This window comes from Trachurus japonicus, chromosome 24 (assembly GCF_045865225.1).
Source record: "Trachurus japonicus isolate A0001 chromosome 24, Traja_1.0".
Classification (NCBI taxonomy): Eukaryota; Metazoa; Chordata; class Actinopteri; order Carangiformes; family Carangidae; genus Trachurus; species Trachurus japonicus.
The window spans coordinates 4,926,328-4,946,734 of record NC_140930.1 but is presented as its reverse complement, the minus strand read 5'-3'; the positions used below and the strand labels follow the sequence as shown (position 1 = coordinate 4,946,734).

Sequence of the window (20,407 nt, the reverse complement as noted above, 5' to 3'; positions counted from 1 at the left end):
AAGTGAATTTGAATCCTGTAATGTGTGTGTCCTGGTTTATATCATTTCATGGTGTGATGATGAGTGGAGGTTTAGTTGGTGACAGGAATGTTCCACAATCTGGACTTTCACACACACACACACACACACACACACACACACACACACACACACACACACACACACACACACACACACACACACACACACAGACACACACACACACACACACACACACACACACACACTCTGACACACTTCAGATTGTTGAGGGTTCTCGTACGTTGTCCAGTGTGTGTCGACGTGTTCAGGGATGAAGAGGCTCAGACTCCGACACCGACACCTCTCTGCTGGGAACTCTCCTTCTTTTTCCTTTTCTTCTCCCTATTGTTCTTCCTTTTTTTTCTTCATCCTCACCCCCTCTCCTTCTTCTTCCTCTTCTTTCACTCCTCCTCCTTTTCTCCTCATCTTCCTTTTCTATTCCCTATTGTTCTTCATCCTCACTCCCTCTCCTTTGTTTTATTCTTCTATCTCATCCTCCTCTCCTGTCTCCTTCTTCCTCATCCCTCCCTCTTCCTCTTTTTCCTCTTCCCCTCTTGTTTCTCTCTCTTTTACTTCTTCTTGTTCTTGTTCTTCTTCCTCCTTATCCTCTTCTTCTCCTTCTCTTCCACCTCTTCTTTTTCTCCCTCTTCTTCCTCTTCGTCCTCCACTTTCTTCTTCTCCTCCTCTCCTGTGATTGGTAAATAAAGTGTGGTTGTAAAAATCAAAAAAAAATCTTCTCCTCCTCTCTTTTGTTTTTCTTTTCCGACCTCTTCTTCTTCTGTTTATTCTTCTTCTCTTTCTCCTCTTCTTTCTTTTCCTTCTTCCTATTGTTGTTCTTCCGTTTTCATCCTCAACCCTCTCCTTCTTCTACCTCTTTCTTCTCCTTCTTCTTCTTCCTCCCCTCTCTCTTCCTCTTATTCCTCTTTCCCTCTTGTTTCTCTCTCTTTTCCTTCTTCTTGTTCCTCCTCTTCCTCCTTCTCCTTTTCTTCTGTTTCTTTTGCCTCTTCCTTCTCTTCTTTTTCTCTCTCTTCTTCCTTTCTTTCTTTGTCTCCTCTTTTCTTTTGTTCTTCTTTTCCCTCCTCTTCTTATCAGGTTTAATCTCAGTAGATCCACTTCCACTCTCTGACAGCTGCTGTTTAACTTCACCTCCAGAGGTCAGAGGTCAAGCTGCTGCAGAAACTCTCTTTAAACTTCATGTTCAGCGTGTTAATTTAGATTAAAACAACTGAACCAGTTGATCTATCACAATAAATCAACTGACCACCGACTGCGTGCTGGACTGTAGCTTATACACACACACACACACACACACACACACACACAGCGTCGTGGTGGGAAGTGTGTGTCAGGTGACAGGAAGGAAGTGGAGTAGCGCTGCAGCACCTGCAGGCCGGTCGTCGTGCGACGTGTCTGCAGGTTTCCTTCATCACAACAATGGACCATTATGTCCTCGCACAACAGACATTCATACAGTCTGTGGGAGTGCATTAAAGAGAGGTGATAAATTTCTCTTCACCCCTCTCTCTCACCCCTCTCCCCCACTCCCCCACTCCCCTCACCCAAACACACACACACACACATAAACACACTGACCTCCATTACAGGTGCCACCAATACGCTCTTATTTTGAAATGTACCTTAGTCCCTTTAAAGCTGCTGTCATGTGTTTTATACTAAAATGTGACATGTTGTTGATATTTAGACAATAAAAACAAAATATTTATGTTCAGGACAGTTGAATTAATCTTTTTGTTTTACCTTTTTTTGTGAGATTTTTCACAGAAACAAACACTAACAACACTTTTAAGAAATACAAGATTATTACTATAAAGATGATTATCATCATTATTTGGTGTCAGGGGAATGAGATGGAAATGTTCTCACTCATTTATTCGTACAGAAAAACATACAATAGGCCTATGCTGTATATAGATTTTTTTATTTTATTAAAATTTGCTAAAAGAATTTGATTTAAATTTATTTTACTATATTGTTAACATACCCGTATATTATATTCTTAACTTTACAGTAAAACATTTGTGCCTATGAGTAACTTCTTGTGTATTATAAAGAATGCAGTGAGGGAAGAGCGTCATTGTTTTTCTCGTATGAACTGTGTGTGAGTATCTGAGTTTTTTTTATTGTTTATTTTATATCTTGTATGGACGGATTTTACATGGCTGCTACCTGGGCCAGGTCTCTCTTGTAAAAGAGATCTCAGATCTCAATGGGATTTCCTGGTTAAATAAAGGTAAATTAAAAAAAATATATATATATATATATAATGGCTGTGATCTGAATACATGAATTTTACCACTGTTTCTTTTTGTTCTTTCTTTGTATCTGTTATTATACTGTATATTAGATTTCTGTGGCCAATGAAAGATCCGACAGTTGGATTCATTGTGGCCTGAGATGTGTGTGGAGAAAAAAAAGTTATTTTGACAAAACAGCAAGAGTGAAGTGATGTGTTTGAGTTCAGAGCTTCACCTTCGTCTCCCTCCTCCTCCTCCTCCTCCAACACAACACTGAAGAAAAAGTATATATAGGCTGTATGTGTATGTGTATGTGTGTGTGTGTGTGTGTGTGTGTGTGTGTGTGTGTGTGTGTGTGTGTGTGTGTGTTGAATGTCCTGTGGGAACGAGGGGTTGAGGAGTGTGAGGTCTGCGGCGTCGTAGCGACGGACGGGCGGCGAGCACCGTCTAACTGAGAATAATACACCACTTCCTCCCATTCTCTCTTTACACACACACACACACACACACACACACACACACATACAAAAAGCCCAGTCATGTTCTCTTGTTCCAAAAGGATTTCCGACTCACGACCCAGCGCTCCCCGAGATATTATCCTACACACACACACACACACAGCTCCCTTGAACACTCGGTGCTTCCTGCTATAGGATGGCCCTGCTTGTCCTCCATGACCCCTGACACTAATAAACCTCTGATATCACACACACACGCAACGAACACACAAACCTGCACACACTTTCTTGGCAGCAGCTTCCAAAACACAACGTTGTTTCAGGCGAATGTAAATATTTGAAACCTGTTTTTTAGGAGCAAAGGAGAAGAAACATTATTCTGGGAGCCACTTTATAACAAAATAAAAGTCTCGTATCACTGAATACATTCATTTATAAACTGTATAAAAACACTCAAACTGATCTGATTACAGTAATGACATCATTTTAATAAGTCGTCAAACATCAACGTCCAAAACTCACATTTTGTGGTGGGCGTGGCTTTGTTGTGACATCACAAAGTGACAGGAAGTCCTGACGGCTGGTTTTAAGGCTCAGTTTCTGAATACAGGCTGTGTGCATTTCTCTGTGGACTGAGGCTTTGATACTTTCACAGTATTAATATAGAACCTAGAGCTGCTTTATAATCACACTACACATGGACATCTACCTTTATACTGTATGGAGCTTTAACACAAACATCTACCTTTATACTGTATGGAGCTTTAACACAAACATCTACCTTTATACTGTATGAAGCTTTAACACAAACATCTACCTTTATACTGTATGGAGCTTTAACACAAACATCTACCTTTATACTGTATGGAGCTTTAATACAAACATCTACCTTTATACTGTATGGAGCTTTAACACAAACATCTACCTTTATACCGTATGGAGCTTTAATACAAACATCTACCTTTATACCGTATGGAGCTTTAATACAAACATCTACCTTTATACTGTATGGAGCTTTAATACAAACATCTACCTTTATACTGTATGGAACATTAACACCTTTTAACCTTAAGCTTTATGGTTTTTTTATGTTTTCATTTGTTTTATTTTACTTTTGATATTGTATTGTTATTGTTCATGCATTTCTGTTATTCTATATATATAGAACCTAGAGGTGATCAATAATCCCACTACACATGAAAACATGTTAATGTTTAGTTGTTAATCTCAGTTGAACAAATGTTGATGTTGATGTTTAAAAGTCGTGGACGAACTCTCGACAATCTGTGATGTGTTTGAGTAACAGGAGGAGCTCAGCCAATGAGAGGGTGCTGACAGGTCTATCTGAGGTTATCAGGGTGGGAAGGTGTGTGTGCGTTTGTGTGTGTGTGTGTATGCGTGCCTGTGTGTGTGTGTACGTGCACATTATAATTCCTGCATTAAATCACTGTTGTATTTCAGAAAAGATTAGCAGGTGTGAAAAGACAGTGAGTGTGTGTGTGCGTGTGTGTGTATGTGTGTCAGACATTCCCACAGTTCCTGGCTGTGTACGCTGAAACCCAATCATCGTGTGAGAGAGGCCAGACACACACACACACACACACACACACACACACACTTTGTCACTCTACTTTCTTCTATTTCTGTCTCAGAGTTTTTCTCTCCATCTCGGGACGAAACAAAAACAAAGTCGTCAGATCAGAGTCTGAAAATGTTGTGAGACAAATGTGTTAAACTGTTTTCGTTAAAGAACGACCAGTTCCTCCTCCGTCTCTTATACAGTTAAAAACATCACAGTGGAAAAACTACAGTGGCCCTGAAGGGTCAACTCACTGCAGTGTGAAGAAAACACACAAAGACACAAACGTGCTACAAAGATAGAAAACAACTTGATCTGTTTGACACGAAAGGAAGTGTTTCTTTATTGTGTCTGGTCCCTCATTTTTTTGTGACTGGTCCTTCGTTTTATTGTGTCTGGTCCTTCACTTTATTGTGTCTGGTCCCTCGCTTTATTGTAACTGGTCCCTCGCTTTATTGTGACTGGTCCTTCGTTTTATTGTGTCTGGTCCTTCGCTTTATTGTGACTGGTCCCTTGTTGTATTGTGTCAGGTCCTTCGTTTTATTGTGTCTGGTCCTTCGCTTTATTGTGTCTGGTCCCTCGCTTTATTGTAACTGGTCCCTCGCTTTGTTGTGACTGGTCCCTCACTTTATTGTGACTGGTCCTTCGTTTTATTGTGACTGGTCCCTCGCTTTATTGTGTCTGGTCCCTCGCTTTATTGTGACTGGTCCCTCGCTTTATTGTGACTGGTCCCTCGCTTTATTGTGACTGGTCCGTCACTTTATTGTGACCGGTCCCTTGCTTTATTGTGACTGGTCCCTCGCTTTATTGTGACTGGTCCCTCGCTTTATTGTAACTGGTCCCTCGCTATATTGTGACTGGTCCCTCACTTTATTGTGACCGGTCCCTCGCTTTATTGTGGCTGGTCCATCACTTTATTGTGTCCCCAGACTGGTCCCTCGCTTTATTGTGACTGGTCCCTCACTTTATTGTGACTGGTCCCTCGCTTTATTGTGACTGGTCCCTCATTTTATTGTGACCGGTCCCTCGCTTTATTGTGACTGGTCCCTCGCTTTATTGTGACTGGTTCCTCATTTTATTGTGACTGGTCCCTCGCTTTATTGTGACTGGTCCATCACTTTATTGTGACTGGTCCCTCGCTTTATTGTGACTGGTCCCTCACTCTATTGTGACTGGTCCATCACACTATTGTGACTGGTCCCTCGCTTTATTGTGACTTGTCCCTCACTCTATTGTATCTGGTCCCTCGCTATATTGTGACTGGTCCTTTGCTTTATTGTGACTGGTCCCTCGCTATATTGTGTCTGGTCCCTCACTCTATTGTGACTGGTCCCTCGCTTTATTGTGACTGGTCCTTCGTTTTATTGTGACTGGTCCCTCGCTTTATTGTGACTGGTCCCTCACTTTGTTGTGTCTGGTCCCTCGCTTTATTGTGACTGGTCCCTCACTTTTATTGTGACTGGTCCCTTGTTTTATTGTGACTGGTCCTTCGCTTTATTGTGACTGGTCCCTTGTTTTATTGTGACTGGTCCCTCGCTATATTGTGACTGGTCCCTCGCTATGTCTGGTCCCTCGCTTTATTGTGACTGGACTGGTCCCTCACTTTGTTGTGTCTGGTCCCTCACTATATTGTGACTGGTCCCTCACCATATTGTGACTGGTCCCTCACTATATTGTGATTGGTCCCTCGCTTTATTGTGACTGGTCCCTCGCTTTATTGTGTCTGGTCCTTCGCTTTATTGTGACTGGTCCCTCGCTATGTCTGGTCCCTCGCTATATTGTGACTGGTCCCTTGTTTTATTGTGACTGGTCCCTCACTTTATTGTGTCTGGTCCTTCGCTTTATTGTGACCGGTCTCTCGCTTTATTGTGTCTGGTCCTTCGCTTTATTGTGTCTGGACCCTTGTTTTATTGTGACTGGTCCCTCGCTTTATTGTGATTGTGTCTCTCACTTTATTGTGTCTGATCCCTCGCTTTATTGTGACCGGTCTCTCGCTTTATTGTGACTGGTCCTTTGCTTTATCGTGTCTGGTCCTTCACTATATTGTGTCTGGTCCCTCGTTTTATCGAGTCCCCAGACTGGTCCCTTGAGGCTCGACTCACTGCACTATAAACTGTTCTAAGTTGTTTTGTGAATTTGTAGCACATCTGTGTCTTTGCATATGCGTGTGTTGAGCTCTCAGGGCCACCGTACTGTCCTCACCACCGCCGCCGAGCATGTTGCATCATGGGAGTCCAGGTGAGTCGACAGAGAGATAGACATGTAGAAGCAGATGAGTCAGTGGAGCTCAGCTGGTTGAACTGATGCTGCTGCAGCTCAGCCTCAAACATTTGGCCTTATATAATGGCTATTTTTTGACTGTAAGAAGTGGCCTCATTCCCATGCACTTGTCTGTCACACACACACACACACACACACACACACACACACACACACACACACACACACACACACACACACACACTCCGTCTGAACCAGACAGGCGGTATTATCAGGAGAGAAGGACCAGCCCTGCCGAGACTGAACAAATCTTCCATCTCAAACTTGCTGCTTGAGTGTGTGTGTGTGTGTGTGTGTGTGTGTGTGTGTGTGTGTGTGTGTGTGTGTGTGTGTGTGTGTGTGTGTGTGTGTGTGTGTGCGTGTGTGTGTGTGTGCGTGTGTGTGTGGCTCCCAGGCTCCGTGGGAAAGCTCCAGCAGCAGCAGCAGAGGAGGAGGAGGAGGAGGAGGTGGAGAGGAGGAGAGGAGGACACACCGGTCACCAGTCCAGTCTGCAGGCGGCTCACAGGCCACCTGTCTCGGACTATTTACCGGACTCACACCGCTGGGAAAACAAGTCCCGGAGCTGCACTGAAGAGATTTTTACTCCCTCAGGACTTTTCTTCTGATCAGCTGATGTTGTGGATCTTTAACATCAAACTTTTGCCAGAGGAAACTTTACTCACTTTTACTCAAGTTTTGTTTTCGTTTGGGAAAAAAACAAACTGCGACTTCATCAAATCCTGGATTACTTAATTCAGATTAATCAGTAGGCCTATTAATGGTTTATTAACGCAGGGCCTTTAGTTCACCTCCATTAGGACATTTCTCTGAAATCACGGGAATCATCAGAAGTTTGTTGGTTAAAGAAGAAAAAAGAAGAAGAAACTTTTTCTTTCGTCATTTACGTCTTTCTTTCTTATTTTGGGCTCGACCTCCGTGTCTCCTCCCGGGGACAGACAGCCGACAGTCGCCGCCGACCGTGCGCCATGAAGCGGCCGTGTGAGGACAGCAGCTCGGCGGAGAGCGACATGGAGGAGCCCATCGATGTGGGCAGCGAGGACGTGATGTATCCGGGGTGAGTGCGACATGTTCGGCCGTTCAGAAACCAGCGGGAATTAAATCTCGTGCTACATTAGATATGACATATAGCCTATAGGGCCTATTACGCTCAAATGTTACGTTTTTGTTTCTGGTGGAAAATCATGGAAAAATGAGCTTGAGAAAAAAAGTTGTTCAAGAAGCTGCACTCAGAAAACTGTAGAGATATTTAGCCTACCTCTTTTATAAAACATGTGTTTTACTAGATAGTTGAAACCACTCATGTGTCTCGGTTTACAAGCTAAGAGTTCAATATTATAGCCTGCTTTCAATGATTAAAATTTAATTCACATGTTGCTCCGCTGCTCTTAATATAAACTCACCATTTTATAAAACTCAACTCAGTCTGGATGATTCGGAAAGTGAAATGAAGCAGAACTCACCTGTCAGACTGTAGCTCACCTGTTGCAGGTGGAGCAAAACTAAAATCTTGTCCAAACTCAGTTCAGTGAAGCTGAGCTAATCAATCTGAAGAAATAAAGAAAGAAAATGAGAACATTAAAGTAAAAGACCAAGTTTTATTGCTTTTAATATTTAAAAAATAAAATATAACCTGTTATTTCTTTTCTCAAACCCACCTCAGCTTCATCTTTAATGAACAACTTTCTCACAATCCCTTTCAACAACCTCCAGAAAAGTAGTGTCTTTAAACTGATGCTGTGTTACTTAAATAATAAATTAACCAACTAAATAAAAGCTGCTGTAGAAACAGTAAAAGTAAAAACACAAACACATCAGCAGCACTGAGGTGGTGTAACTATAGTAACTAGTTTTTCCTCTTTTGGGAGGTTTAATTCTTAATAATGCATATTTTATGTTTAACAATATTTTTTATTCTGTCAATAATTAATCTGAAGCAACTACAACTGTTAAATGAATGTATTGCAGTAGAAAAAATGTAATCTCTCCCGCTGAAATGTTAAAAAAAAAGTTGTGAATAGACGCCTGAAGAGAAAAAACATGTCTATATATTGTTCAGTGTCTCTTTAGATCCTCAGTGAACTGACAGAGGAATAAATTCATGAGAATAAAAGATAAAATGTGATTTTCATCGCTGCATATGTTCCATATTATTTTACTGTCAGACTCTGCTGCAGCTGCTGCAACATCTGGATGTGACGTCATTAAATACAATATTTTAAACACCAAAGACTCACATATTTAAAGCTCTGAGTTTGTTTTTAGTTATTATAATTAGGCTAGTTATAATCTGACTCGTGTCTTTTTTTTCTTCTTTTCCTCAGGCACATGAAAGCATCATTTATAAGATGTGGGTCGCCAACGACGACCACTCAGGTGATGGCGAGGAAGAAACGTAGAGGGGTAAAATTCATATTTGTCTTATTAATGAAGGAGATTTACAGAACTTCTTTTATATTTATACATTTGTTAATATTTGAATGTTGTTCACTCAGGTTATTGAGAAAAGACGCAGAGACAGAATCAACAACAGTTTGTTGGAGCTGAGGAGACTCGTTCCCACGGCGTTCGAGAAACAGGTGAGAGTCTGAAAATCAGTGTCAGCCACTTTGAAAACACAGAACACGTGTTGATCAAATACTTTATTTACAATATTGATTATATGTGTATAGAGGTCAGATATGAATCAGCTCCACGACTGAAATAAAAAATTCATATTAGAAGATTTTATTTTGAAAATTTGAAGCTTCAGTGACAAAATTAACTTTAGATTTGTTTCAATGATGATGAGAAGGATTTTTAACATTTTAATATGGATAAATATTATAATGTCAATAAAACTATTAACAAAATGATCAAACTGACAGTTGATAAATGGAGGAACTGGTTATTGACCATTGAACTGATTATCTGAAAACAATCTGGCTGTTTGATTTCTGTGTTTTTCTTATTTTCCTCTGAGGTGTAAAGAAACTGTTCAGGTAGAAGTTCTGTTACTTGACGTGGTAAAGTACTGTGAAGTTACTTTAGTTGACTTTCATAATAAATGTTGCTGAGGTTTCCTACAGGCAGTGAACGCCTCATGTAACGAAGTGAAAAATGAAAAAGAGGAAACTGTTGAACAATTGAAGCTTTGTTTGTTTTCCTAAAGAGACACTGGTGTAAAATAAAAAGGTCAAAAATGAGTTCAATAATAAAGGAACAAACTGTTAAAACCTATGAAGGTGTAAAATCAGTGACTGGTGAAACATAGAAACTCAGATAAGTAAAAACACCTAAATCTAAAGACTCAGATCTTGATGACTCGTCACCTTCAGCTTTGTCTGGTTCTTTCAGGGTTCTGCTAAACTGGAGAAGGCCGAGATCCTGCAGATGACCGTCGACCATCTGAAGCTGCTGCAGGCCACAGGAGGGAAAGGTAAACAACAACAACACTCAGTGTCACGGCAGCTGTAGCTGTTAATGAGGCTGATCAGGGGGCGGAGCCTCAGGTTAGATCACATGATCAGTTTGTTCTCAGAGGAAAAAAATCAATTCAGTTTCACTGATGCAAAAAATAATAATGTGTGTTAATTATCGATGAATCTGTTGATTATGTAACAACTAATTGATGATAAAAAATGTTTAAAAACCACAAGACGTCGTCCTCAAATGTCTTGTTTTGTCCACAAACCAAAGAGAGACTCAGTTTATTGTCGTAAAGGAACAAAGAAACCAGAAATATTCACATTTAAGAAGCTGAAACCAGAGAAGAAGGACAGAAAAAGGGGAGAAAAGGAAGGAAATGAAGGAAAAAAGAAGACAAGAGGAGGTAAAAGAAGAAGAGAAAGAGAAGAAAGGGAAAGGAAAGGATAGAGAGGGGAAAAAAATCAGAGGATGGAAAATTAGAAGAAGAAGAACAGATGTAACGGAGGTCTGCGGACGACAATGCTAATCGTTTCGCCAAGAGGTCAATGACCACTTGGCAAGTGGGTTAGCACGTCTTTTATGGGCGAGTGAGTTTAACTTCAGTACCGCTAACCGCCACACGCCGCCACTTCTCCTCACTGGTACCTCGTGACTGTGGCTATACCCGCGGACCTCCATTACACAGACATTACATGAAAAACCTTGTAAGCCCGTCGTCATGGTAACCCTGTCTCCTCTCTCTCTCTCTCTCTCTCTCTCTCTCTTTCTCTCTGCAGGTTACTATGACGCCCAGGCCGTGGCGCTGGACTTCCTGTCTCTGGGCTTCAGGGAGTGCGTGGCGGAGGTGTGCCGTTACCTCGGCGCCGTGGAGGGTCTGGACTCGTCCGAGCCGCTGCGCTGCCGCCTCCTGTCCCACCTCGCCTCCTGCTGCTCGCAGCGTGACGCCGCCGCCACGGCCACCTCCTCCTCCCACCCTCCTCATCCTCATCATCACCACCTCCACCTGCACCAACTGCACCACCTGCATCACCACCACCAGGCGGCGCTACAACCACTGCCGCCGCTCCACCCTCACCACTGGGCCGCCGCAGCCACCGCCGCTGCGCTTCGACAGATCCCTGCACTTCCTGTTCCCCCGGACGCCACCGCAGACTCCACCACCTCCTCCTCCTCCTCCTCTCCTTCCTCCTCCTCCTCCTCCTCGTCTCTCGTGCTCCCCTGTGGCCCCGCCCCTCTCTCCGCCTCCCTCCTCTCCCTCTCCGCCTCCTTCCCCTCCTTCGCCCTCCACGGAGGTTTCCCCGTCTTCCCTCCTTCTTCCTCCTTCACCTCCACCAGCCCTCCCATCTCCTCCTCCTCCTCCTCCTCCTCCTCCTCCTCCCTCGCCCCTCACAGCGGCAGCAGCAGTAAACCCTACAGACCGTGGGGCACCGAGGTCGGAGCCTTCTGAAAAACACTTTAAAGGAATAGTTAAACATTTTTGGCAAATTGGCCCATTGCCATAATCCCTATAGTTTTAGCAGTAGGTTCGTTACCTTTAATTGTCGGTGCAAGCTATTTTTAGAACGGCGGAGCAGAGCCGCGAGCTGCTCAGAGCTACGCTACGGAGGCTCATGGGATTTCTTGGTTTCCCTCATCAAACTCATCAAATACACAATCCAACAACTCCACAACGCTCTGGTGGACAAGTTGTGACCTGCACATTCATCATATGAGATAATAACAGAACGTTACCAGACAGAGTTGTTTTAGAGGGAAATACAGAGACTGTTGATGAAAAACTGTCCCCGAAGGCAACATGCATGAATTTCCCTCTAAAACAACTCTGTCTGGTAACGTTCTGTTATTATCTCATAGCGTGGTGAATGTGCAGGTCACAACTTGTCCAGCAGAGTGTTGTGGATTGTGTATTTGATGAGGGAAACCAAGAAATCCCATGAGCCTCCGTAGCGTAGCTCTGAGCAGCTCACGGCTCTGCTCCGCCGTTCTAAAAACAGCTTGCACCGACAATTAAAGGTAACGAACTACTACTACTGCTATGACTATAGGGATTATGGCAATGGGCCAATCTGCCAAAAATGTTGAACTATCCCTTTAACATCAGCTGCTGCTCACTCCACTAAAACCCTGAACAAAACCACATATTTATTGATCTATTATTGATTAACTCTGATCAGCTGATTCGGTTTCTTGTGTAAAATAAACACCAGTGTGTGTGTGACTGAAACTTTCTCCACCGATGTTTATAACCAGACTAACAGGAAGTGACGGAAACGACCAACCAAAGTGTGTGTGTTCAGACCGGTTCAAACTGGGATGAAGATCGACACAATAACAATAATGACGATGATGATGATGATGTGTTTTCCTACCTGTTGTTATTCACCTGTAAACAGTCGGTGATTCGCTGCCTCCTGCAAATAAACATGAAGTAACATCATCGCTGCTCTGATTGTTTTTGCTCTAAAAACGGCTTCAGGCTCCATTTAGCAGCTGTTTCCTGAGCTTTCTGTTTTACATGAGCTTCATCTGCAGCTGCACTTTCTAGTTCCTCACTTTTCTTTTTTTATTCCTGAGCCTTAAACAGAGTTCAAGGGGAAACAAAAACATTAAAGCTTTGTTTCTGTGACATCTGAGTAAAGTCCATGTGAAGATGAAGATCATGTGATGTGATCAAAAGCACCAAGCTCTGCTCAATGGAGTGTTTTCTCAACATGAAAGCAGCTTCAGTGCAGGCTGCTGTTTTCCAAGCTCAAAGTGTCTGCGCACACGCACACGCACACACACACACACACACACACACACACACACACACACACACATTAATCCGCGGCTCCTTGCTCGGCCTTCATCCTGCCGTTGATTTACGCTCTAAAAATCACTGTTGCAGCCGTTAAATCCTCCCCGAGCGCAGAGCGCCGTCACTTCCAGCTGAGTGCAGGATTAGCGGCTGACAGCTCTGGGAACAGCTCCGGGGGCCTCGGTCAGACGACACGGTTCTCACGCCGGACGCCGCTTTGAAGTGACCGGCGGGAAACTGGGCGACATGAGGCGGACGGCGTTCGACACACAAAGAGACAGAGAGAGACGGAGAAGAAGTGAAGAGACGAGGACGCTGGTCTGAACAGATCAGAGGCTGATGATACACATGGAATAATAATGATAATAAAAACTTTTACTGTGATTAAAAAACACATCTAAAAACAACAGATCGGTGACAGCCAATCAGAAGACAGGAGGCTCTGAGCCTCTTTTCTGATTAGCTGACTGTTTTCTAAAGTGATCCAATAAAATTGAGCAGATTTCAGAATAAAACACTCAGAGAAACCAAATCCTGCAAAGTTGTTGGATGGATGGTCCAGGTGGTGAGGGGGCGGGGCTTTGGGTGACTGCTTAGTTGTGACATCACAAAGTGACAGGAAGTCCTGACGGCTGGTTTTAAGGCTCAGTTTCTGAATACAGGCTGTGTGCATTTCTCTGTGGACTGAGGCTTTGATACTTTCACAATATTAATATAGAACCTAGAGCTGCTTTATAATCACACTACACATGGACATCTACCTTTATACTGTATGGAGCTTTAACACAAACATCTACCTTTATACTGTGTGGAGCTTTAACACAAACATCTACCTTTATACTGTATGGAGCTTTAACACAAACATCTACCTTTGTAGCTACTGTATGGAGCTTTAATACAAACATCTACCTTTATACTGTATGGAGCTTTAACACAAACATCTACCTTTATACTGTGTGGAGCTTTAACACAAACATCTACCTTTATACTGTGTGGAGCTTTAACACAAACATCTACCTTTATACTGTATGGAGCTTTAACACAAACATCTACCTTTATACTGTATGGAGCTTTAATACAAACATCTACCTTTGTACTGTATGGAGCTTTAACACAAACATCTACCTTTGTACTGTATGGAGCTTTAACACAAACATCTACCTTTATACCGTATAGAGCTTTGATAGAAACATCTGGAGGTAAAGACAGACGACACAATGAATTTTGGTTGTTGGTGTTGTTAATGTTTGTTTTTAAGAAAAGCAGCAGACTGTGCACAGATCTTCAAATGTGCAACATCAGAGAAAAGTCCTTAAAAAAAGTCCAACACAGATGAAGGTTCGTGTGAATATCAAATGTCTGACACAGTTTTCTGCTGTGTTGTTGTTGTCCAACATCAACGTCCTCAGTGTCTCCCACTGTCTCGTCATCAAGGCATCAAGGAGACCATGTTGTTTGGACTTAAAATCTCAATCCAGTAGCCGTCAGGGTCCTGAATGAAGGCCAGGTCCTTCACCTTACCTGAGAAAGAAAGAAGAAAGAAAGAAAGAAAGAAAGAAAGAAAGAAAGAAAGAAAGAAAGAAAGATCAGCTGTTTTTATCTGAACTCTGGCTCCATCTACTGGTGGAAACGTATTACAGCAGGAAGATGCTGTAGAGATATTTATCAAAAAATGTCAAAACTTCATCTAATGAGGATTTAATCAGATCTTGTTCATTCATTAGGTTAATAAATAAATAAATTAAAAACTTGGTAATACTTTTTGTAGTAGATAAAACATGCTGCTCTAAAATCATCATCAAAATCAACTGTTCAAGTCATGGAAAGTCAAGTTTCCAGAGTCTGGACCTGCGATACCTGACTGAGGACGGACTCACCTGCTTTTGGCTTCTTGATGAACGTCACTCCTTGTTCTTCAAATAATTTACAGGCAGCGTCAATGTCAGGAACCGCAATGCCAATATGACCTGCAGCAACAACAACACAGCAGGTTACACCCTAAACGCACACATACAGTAACACACACAACACACATACAAAAGTGAAATCTGAACTTTCTCACCGAATCCTCGAGGTTCGTTATTTCCATTGTGATACGACAGATTTTCATCCAACTCTGATCCCCAGTTACTGATACACACACACAAACAATATTCATCAATATTTATCAGAAATTTGCTTAGAATAAAATAAAAATCTGTTTTCTTGATATAAATTTCACTATGTGGTCAAAACTATGTTGACACCCAAACTGGGTTTCGAGCCATGTTGAAACAGGAAGTGATCGTACAGCTGGAAGTTCACGACTCATGTCTGTTAAACCTGAACCAGTAGCATCACTGTTGTCCACATACTTTTGGCCACATTGCGAACATCACTGTGGGTGTGTTTGGTGTCGTCATACGAACTGTGTGAGCTCAACGGTGGCTCGGCGGGAGAACGTCCACGCCGTCCTCTCTCTGATGTCCTTTGGGATGTCCGTCTTCTCCTCGTAGCCCAGGAGGTAGTGGGTGAAGCGCATCGAGGAGAAGTCGATCTTCTGCAGCAGTCTGGAAAACCACACAGGAACCGACAGTTTAGTGATCTGGTCACGGTAAAGCTCTAAAGGGCCTTTCACACCGAACGCGGTATGCGCTGCGCCCACCGCGAGGTACAGCGCAGACAGGCGCAGAGCAGGGCGGCAGCGCGTACACATATGGCGCGAGTTGCTGAGCAACCGAACAAACAAGACAGGATTTGGGGGGGTATATGCAAAGATATGTTCGCCAGGAGCTACAAAACGACCGCTTCCAGGTGAACTTTAGCGTCAGGCTGAGCAGGGAGCAGTTTAACAGCCTGTTAGAGAGAGTTGGTCTGATCCTCAGGAGGATGACAACTCACTTCATGCATCCCGTCACTTTAACTGAACGTCTGGTCGTTTGTTTTCTCTCTGCAAGCGGCTGATTTTTTTTCAGACTCCACTACATCCTCTCCTATTGGACGCGCCGAGATGTCGTCACAGCGCGCTGCGCCCAGATTAAACATTTTTTAATTCGGGCGCAGCGTGCCGCCGCGGCACGCGCCCACCTCTCGTGCCGCTCAGCTCGGCGCAGAGCCGTTCGCCGGTGCGTCGCGGTAGCACGTACACAATGAATGGGTTTGCTGCCGCCTTCCGCCGCCTGCCGCGTTCAGTGTGAAAGGCCCTTAATGTGGAGTTCCCCAAGGTTCGATTCTAGGGCCACTTCTTTTCTCCCTTTATGTGCTTCCCCTTAGATCCATTTTGTAAAGATACAGTGTCTGCCTCCACTTCTATGCAGATGATTCACACATTTACTTGCCTGTTAAAGGAATGGCCATAGCTTTAAAGAGGAACTATGCAGGATTTTCACCTTAACCCATTTATCTTAATTTAACAACTTCAGGGTAATTGTGATGGCTAAATCAATGACTTGTAACTAGTTCCAGGGAGAATGGAGGCTCTCTGCCTTCCACCTAGCGTCTCTTGGCTGAAAACCAACCTTGTAAGATCAGAGCCTCCGACCCGGTGTCCCAGCTCTCGTCTCTGCGGCACCGCCACACAAACGTAACGCGCTAACCCGTAACCCGTAATCTCTTGTTTATGACAGATAAGACTACACAAATACACACATGGTAACATGGTAGATGATAAGTAAGGGATAATGTATAGTTCGGAGGTTGTTATGGAGAAATAAACCCCGACAGGTTGTATGGAACCCTGACGCGAAGCGGAGGGGTTTCATTCAACATGAAGGGGTTTATTTCTCCATAACAACCGACCAACTGTACATTATCCCGCTTATTACACGGTTTACGAGTGAAATAATTAATTTGAAACATAAAGTTGATCAAAATACGACTTTCATCGATTTAAAATTGCATTTAGCGAATCTGCAAGACTGGTCACATCCGCTGTTTTGCCGAGCCTCCTCCCGTTCGTGCATTTGAAGCCTTTGATAATCAATCAGTGGATCGACGGATTACCATACACGTGTTAAGATGTGTGTATTGTGTGTAGTCGTATCTGTCATAAACAAGAGATAAACTTTACTGTTTACGGGGTGCGTTTGTGTCGCGGAGTCGCAGTGCCACAGAGACGAGAGGAGAGCTGTGACACCGGGTCAGAGGCTCTGATCGCAGGTTTGGTTTCCAGCAGCGATGTGGAAGGAGCCTCCACTCTCCTTGTAACAAGTTAGTCAAGTTAGTCATTTATCTAACATCACTATTAGTCCGAAGCTGTTTAATGACGGTAAAAATGAAACACAAGGTAAATATCCTGCATAGTTTCTCTTTTCTGTGCTGCGCTGATCAGAGCGCCGTCCTTAGCAACGGTCTGTTATACATGACGACGGTCTGTTATACAGAAATAACAGACCGCAGAACGCAGCGCTGGACCAATCAGAGAGCAGCATTCAATAGAGCCGTGTAATAAACAACGTTATCTACCGCTCCATGGATTGATTTCTCACCGGCTTCGTTGGAAACAAATGCACATGGGCTTGGACTTGCATAGTTCCCCTTTAAAGCCCGGATACTGACTCTCTTAATTAGCCTCTTGTGCATCAAAGGATTTTAGATTTTAAAGTTTTATTGTTTGTTTTTAAAGCTCTTAAAGTGGAAACACCATCTTATATTGCAGATCTTTTAAAGACACACATTCCTTTAAGGTCACTTAGGTCCAACAAACATTTGCATCTAAAACAAGACCAATGACATGGCTTGGGCTGAGCTTTCTCAGTCATAGCTCTCATAACCGGGTTGTTTGTACATGCTATGTCAATAAAGTTTGACTGGATTGGATTAAACAGGAGGAGAGACTTAAGTGTCTTGAGTTACAACCAGACAGGAAGTCCCTGTGAAAACTGTGCACGTTGAGGACGGTGGTTCAAACCTCAAGCAAGATGGCACCGCGAGGGTGTCAGCCTGTGCAGCAGCTCCTGCTCAATACTTGAGCTTTTTTTTCCTCTTTTAGTTATTGCACATAGGCTACTGCACTTTTTTTTAATCATCTTTTCTATAAATTATTGTTGTGTGATGTTTATATTCCTCTTGTTTCATTCTGTTTTTTCTCTTTTGTCCTGTTGCTATTTGCTGCTGCACAAATGTAAATTTCCCCACTGTGGGACAAATAAAGGAATCTTAACTTAACTTAACATCCACAGGGACAGGGACACAGGTCGATACATCTGATTTCACTGAGGGGAACTGATCAATAATCGATCACTGGTACAGTTTCGGCCGAGGACTCACTCACGTCATTCCCAAGATCCGAGTGTAGAAGTCCAGGGACCTGGCCGGATCTTTGACCCTGAGCATCGTCTGCTGCATCATGTAGTCCTGCAGAGAACAAACATGACAACATCCATCAGTAACAGTTGTGTCTATAAAACAGTCCTGAGTCGTTGGGATTGTGTCATACTCGTCCAATCAGAAACAAGCTACAGACATGATGACACCACGGAGATATTTATATGTTCAATGACCTTTCTGCAGGTTCTGACAGGAGTTCATAAAGTTACGTTGAGCTATAAAATGATGTTAAAGAACAGGAGCAGCAACTTTAATCTCAGTTTCTCCTCCTCAGTCGTATTGGCTCATTTTCCCAAAACGTTTGATATTTATCAGCTGAGAATGAACTCATCAGGTTTAATCAGTGTGATTTTTTTTGCAGATTTGTGGAGAATTGTGCTAAATCTTGTGCAAACATGAACCAAACCAGGGCAGTTTGCTTAAATAGATAAGGAACTTTGATTGATAGTGAAACAGCAGACTAATTGGAGAATTCAGCCAAAAGTGAAAGAGAAAAAATCACACTATTTAAACTGTCATTGGGTTTTTAAAGGGTGAAATTACAAAATGACTTTATCTTTTCTGTCTTTATAACAGTTTGGTGTAATGCTGCAGCTTCTTCATGTAGTAATAGAGCTGAGTGGAAATTACACAATCAACAACACAGAGCAGCGACTGCTCTTTGCAGAAGAGGGTGTCTGAGTGTAAACTTCCCTCTCACAGTTGAGTGAACAGGTGAGTGTGTGTGTCACCTGGACGCTGTAGCAGGAAATACAAGTTCCTGTTCAATCATTCAAATTTTATTTGAGCTCTCAGCTCCGATCAAATCCCACTCAGCCGCAGCGAAGTGAAGCAGAAACAGGAAGCTCAGAGGGAGATCCACACTAAAAAGGTTTGATGGAATTTGGTTGAAATGAACCTTTAAAACCTTTCTGCACAGAGCAGCAGGTATCAGCCTGTATGGGACAATAAATCTAACATATATATCTAATGTCAAGGCTTCACATGTGTTGAGAGTGGAGGCGTCTGCAGCTCAGCGTAGTGACTGTGCAGGTATGTGAGGTCCACAGGTATCTGCACGTCCATGGCAACAGGTTTGACTGCATTATTACAGCCTCAACCAGCAGCACACAGCAGCTCAGACACTTTAACTCTGATCCATGATGAGACAATGGATCAATAAACTATGGTTTCTTTAACAAAATAAAAGCCTTGTTACCTTGGTGATGGGGTCTCCCTCCTTGCAGGCGGCGGACACGGCCTCGTCCGACAGCCCTCTGTCCTCCATGGCTCCGGGTCTGGACTGGACTGGGATCAGCTCTCAGCCTCCTCAGCTCTGCTCTCTCTCCGGGCTGCGCTGCTGCCTTCAGGTGCAGCTCGGAAGAATCATGTTCCTCAGGTGTTATGTCACAGTTGCTGCTGCAAGTTATCCACTTTTATTTTTGTTTTGAGTGTTGGACCACTTTTCTTTATCTGACTTTTAAACCTCCAGATGACATGCAACTCCATCGTTAAAGGTTTGACAAGGCCTGGTTCAAGGAGGAAAAAAATACTGAAAAATAAAAAAAACAACTAATACTAATAGTTGATCATATTCCTTTAGATACAGTCACTAGAAAAGCATCAGAAAACAAACTCTGTTCTTACTATTTGTGAATGTCACAGTATTTTTGTCTTGGTAACACTTTATAATAAAGTACACACTATTAAGCATTAGTTAAGCATTAATAAATACTGAATTCTTTATTTATAACGCATGCATACTCATTAGTATGTAGTTTATAATACAGTAAGTGTATCAATGATGAGTAAAAACATTTTAAATGTGTTAATAAACTACATACTAATGAGTATTAATGTGTTATAAATGATGAATTCAGTATTTCAAGCTTAACTAATGCATAATAGTGTGTACTACTACTATTATAAAGTGTTACCTTCGTCTTTATAACTAAACAACATTTCAGTTGATGATCGAGGGAGAAAAGTTCCTGTTTGATTAAAGATAAACTAATTTATAATACATTTTACATTTCCCCTCTTTTTAACAGGCCACAGTGGTTTTGAGAAAACACAAAAAAGTTCAAAAAGAACTAATGTGGAGTCATTTATGTAGCTACAATTAGGATTGTTGAAAAACAACTTGATATAATATGAAATTAAAGAAGAAATTACTTAACATTTAATACTTACTAACTGTAATAACACTTAAATCCAAATATCTTTGTCTAATTTTGTGTTTTTATTGTAGTTCAACAGCTCTTCTCTTCATTTCAGAACTGATTTATCCTAGTTTAGATATTTCCGACGGTCAATGAACGCAGCA

The 20,407-nt window shown here is 42.5% G+C and overlaps 2 protein-coding genes across 2 annotated transcripts; one reads left to right on the top strand and one right to left on the bottom strand.

Moving 5' to 3' along the window:
• Window positions 1-7,033: 7,033 nt before the first annotated feature.
• hey2 (hes-related family bHLH transcription factor with YRPW motif 2) lies at window positions 7,034-11,571 on the top strand. Its single transcript, XM_085770991.1, has 5 exons — window positions 7,034-7,647; window positions 8,915-8,993; window positions 9,086-9,169; window positions 9,927-10,008; window positions 10,775-11,571. The coding sequence occupies exons 1-5, from the start codon at window positions 7,559-7,561 to the stop codon at window positions 11,443-11,445; spliced, it is 1,005 nt and encodes a 334-aa protein (XP_085627117.1). The 5' UTR covers window positions 7,034-7,558; the 3' UTR covers window positions 11,446-11,571.
• A 2,349-nt stretch (window positions 11,572-13,920) lies between these two features.
• LOC146961193 (lactoylglutathione lyase-like) lies at window positions 13,921-19,438 on the bottom strand. Its single transcript, XM_085770994.1, has 6 exons — window positions 19,301-19,438; window positions 18,047-18,129; window positions 15,204-15,344; window positions 14,858-14,925; window positions 14,673-14,762; window positions 13,921-14,316 (listed from the first exon to the last, which is right to left on the bottom strand). The coding sequence occupies exons 1-6, from the start codon at window positions 19,367-19,369 to the stop codon at window positions 14,225-14,227; spliced, it is 543 nt and encodes a 180-aa protein (XP_085627120.1). The 5' UTR covers window positions 19,370-19,438; the 3' UTR covers window positions 13,921-14,224.
• Window positions 19,439-20,407: the final 969 nt, after the last annotated feature.